At 38.6% G+C, this 3,506-nt stretch overlaps 1 protein-coding gene across 2 annotated transcripts in view; it reads left to right on the forward strand.

The window, feature by feature from the left end:
- Positions 1-3,506, forward strand: part of FMN2 (formin 2) — a 360,055-nt gene that overhangs the window by 275,914 nt on the left and 80,635 nt on the right. For both annotated transcript variants that reach the window (XM_019647547.1, XM_019647548.1), the window contains exon 14: positions 3,239-3,331. In XM_019647547.1, coding sequence (XP_019503092.1) covers positions 3,239-3,331 — 93 coding nt within the window. The remainder of the gene's footprint in view (positions 1-3,238; positions 3,332-3,506) is intronic.

Here is a 3,506-nt window from a genome sequence, read left to right on the forward strand (position 1 = left end):
ATTCTTTTTTAATGTGCCTCATTTTCAAACTCTAAAATCTCTTTCAAACGATTCCAGAGACTATGCCCAACAATGCCTAAATTTTTTTTTTTTACATTATCTCCCACAACATAATAAAAACATCTCTTATCCTTCTAATTCAGCTATGGATTTCATCCAGCCTTGTAATCCATTGGTGCACCCGCTTTTTCACTTCCTGTCTTCTTTCAAATTCTACTCAAGTTAAAATTTCATGGTCTCCACTTAAACACCTCTTCCTTGCCAATGTCCCTCACCTCTGCTGTAAAAAGGGCAGATTTAGAGAACTCAGTCCTACTGCCGTAAAGCAGCCATTGTAATGGTGCCATCTATGTACCATCCATGTGAGAATTGAGAATATAATGTTGATAGATAACGTTCTCAAAATATGTCCTGACCTCCACCCAGCTTTATATTCTTTACATAACACTTAACCACTCTCTGTAATTGTACTATTTCTTTATCCCTCAACAATGTAAGCTCCATGAGGAGAATGCTTTCCTTTGCTTCTCTCTCTATCCTTGTACCTAGAACAATACCCGGCACACAGCACCCACTGTCTTGCTCACCAGGCAGAAGCCCAGTGGCCTTCATAAAGCCTTCATCTTGGCTGTCTCTGTTTACACAGAGTAGCTCAACTTTTTCTTTTTTTTTTCTTTTGTGAGGGTGGAGTGGGGTGGGGTGGGGGTCCTTACAACAACACTGACTGGTGTCACCTTCAAGTCACACCAGAAACCTGCTGTTGGAGCTGTTTTTTACTCAGCAATGCTATAGGATCTCCTTTACACATTTAGCTTTTTTAATTTCAGAGATTCATTCCTACCTTCTCGCAAACCTCCAAATCTCCCTGTTCCTCTTACTCATGACTCTACTGACAACCATATACTGTGGTGACAAAGCAGACACTGTTACACAGAAGCTCCCACAGCTACCCACCACCATACCATATCTGCAAACCCAGCTGAGGAACGTCGGCTTCATCCTGACGTCTTAGGGAGCATCTGTGTGGAAGGGCTAATGGAGGCAGGTCAGGCTTGGAGGCAGGTTGGGCTTAGAGGCAGGAGACTACGTGTAAAATTGGTATGGCACACACTACAGAAATGAGGAGGCCCTGTCCTAAGGAAGCAGTGAGGGTGATGAAGAGAAGATAGATTTGAGGGATAATAATAATATAGAGCAGAAATTTCTTGGTGATCAAATGGACATAGAAGTGATGGATAGGTGTCCTAGATTTCAAGTGTGAGTGGCTGGGTGAAGGGTGGTGTTCATCACTGGGATTGAGAATGTAAATAGAGGAAAAGTTTTGAATAAGTGGACATGCAGGCGTATATTCCTAGTGGGCAGGTGGATACATGTGTTAGACATGGCAAAGAGGTTTGAGATGGAGGATTGGACGTCTTCTAAGCAACATGACTATTGAGTGGATGTGGTCACCTAGGGAAGGTAAGAAAAATAGATCCAGGGATAGGATCCTGGAGGAAAATAACAATTACGGGATGGAGAGAGAGGAAGAGAACCCCCATGGTGTTAGCAGTTAGACAGGTAGGAAGAAAACCAAGGAGGCTGTTGTAATGGAAGCCAGAGTTAAGAAGAGTTTCAGAAAGGAAGCAATGATGGTAGTGGTACGTGTTCCTGGATGGAACATTTTTGGGAGGATCAGCATGGGCAAAAATCAATTTTCTGAGCTTTTAACCTTTAAGAAAAGTGAGGAAGTAAAAGGCACAGCGCTGTAACAATTTTAAAAGTTATCACAGACTACTACAACTGATGCCTAAGTGTCTGACTTAACTGTTTAATCAAAGTCAGTATAGTTTAGCTTATCTCTAATTTATGCCACCATATGTGAGGACTTTATTATTGTGCATGTGTTATGAAAAAAAAAAACTAATTGGCTATCTCCAGATAGTTATTGAGCATTTATTTGTAGTTTTTGTTAAATTTTATTTTGTGCTTCTTTTTTTTTCTTAAGTAACAGAAAACAACAGGTAAGAAAGATGAAATAAATGAGATCACAGGGAACATCATGCTTTGCTATTTTCAGAACTCAGCACACTCCTTACTTATAATTTTTCCTCTTTGTTTTTGAACCCAAGTTGTGTTTTACACAAAGTGTTCATATAAAAATCATATTGCTGAACTATAAAGGACCTTAGATATAGTGGGTTGCCTTTGTATGTGTGTGCACGGGCTGAGGTTGCTGGGAAAGAAACAGAGGCCTAGCTCTTTGTCATTGGCCTTCGCAGCCTTTTCACTCATGATATATTTTGATAAGGATATAATTTAAAATGTAAGCATAACTGTTTTATTTTTGGTCAAACGGCAAATTTTAAAAAGAAGAGGTGTTTTCTCTCTATGTTATTAAAAGAAATAAAGTCTCTATTGTGATTTTACAAGTAAGAAATGGCTGATAAGATTTTCATTAGCCTCACTCTCCATACCTTTACCCTCTTTCCCCAAACATTTCTTCCTTAAATGAAGTGTAGTAAATTATAACTGAACTACAGGAGTAGATCCAAGATGGAAACGCATACATCTGTAATCCCATGCATATCGTTAAAAGGGTGTTGAAACTTCAAATCTTATATACAACCTTTTGTATTGGTAATTCTATGCTTCAGAATAAAGAGATGGTGAAGGCATTGAACATTAACTGTACCAAAGACTGAGAAGTCTGCTAGAAGTATCTTCTATTAAAAATAATACCCAGGGCCGGCCGAGTGGCTCAGTTGGTTAAGAGCTCGCTCAAGAGTTTGAGCTCTGAGCAACAGCNGTTGATAATAACGATGGCGATGATGATGATGATGATGATGGTAGGAGATAATGACATACTGCTTTACTGTGCCAGGCACTATTTGAACACTTTCCATCTGTTAATCAATTTGATTCTCATAACAACACTGAAAGGTAGATGCCAAGGTCGTGCCCATTCTACAGATGAGACAGAGGCTCAGAGGTTAAGTAACTTGCCCAAGTTGACACAGTTTGGAAGTGACCGAATTGGAATTACTTCTTAAGGATTGCTTTCTACAATGACCTAAAATGAAGCCTTGATCATAGTCTTCTTATGTCAGTACTTGGATGTTTCTAAAATATGATGTATAGAACATTTATCGGTTGGTGTGGTTAACAGGATATTCTAACGTTAGTTAATACAGTTTTTAAATAATTTTAATGCTCCGTTAACAGTGTGGCGTTCTAAATACTGTCTCTTTAATTTCAGCCTGTGAGGTTGAAGCAGGGAAAGTGTATCAGGTATCCTCAGAAGAACACATCCAGCCTTTCAAAGAAAACATGGAGCAATTTATTATTCAAGGTAAATTCTGAAGAGACATTTTGTGTTTCCCTCCCTTTTCAGCAGAAAGGTAGAAAGCATTAAAAAAATATATATACACGTTGATTTAAAAGGAATTAAATTTACATCACAGGAAAGCAAATTATATTTAATCATGAGTCACAAAGCTGTGAAAGACTAACAATTTGCTAAACAT

Source organism: Hipposideros armiger, unplaced genomic scaffold (assembly GCF_001890085.2).
Source record: "Hipposideros armiger isolate ML-2016 unplaced genomic scaffold, ASM189008v1 scaffold_113, whole genome shotgun sequence".
In the NCBI taxonomy this organism is placed as follows: Eukaryota; Metazoa; Chordata; class Mammalia; order Chiroptera; family Hipposideridae; genus Hipposideros; species Hipposideros armiger.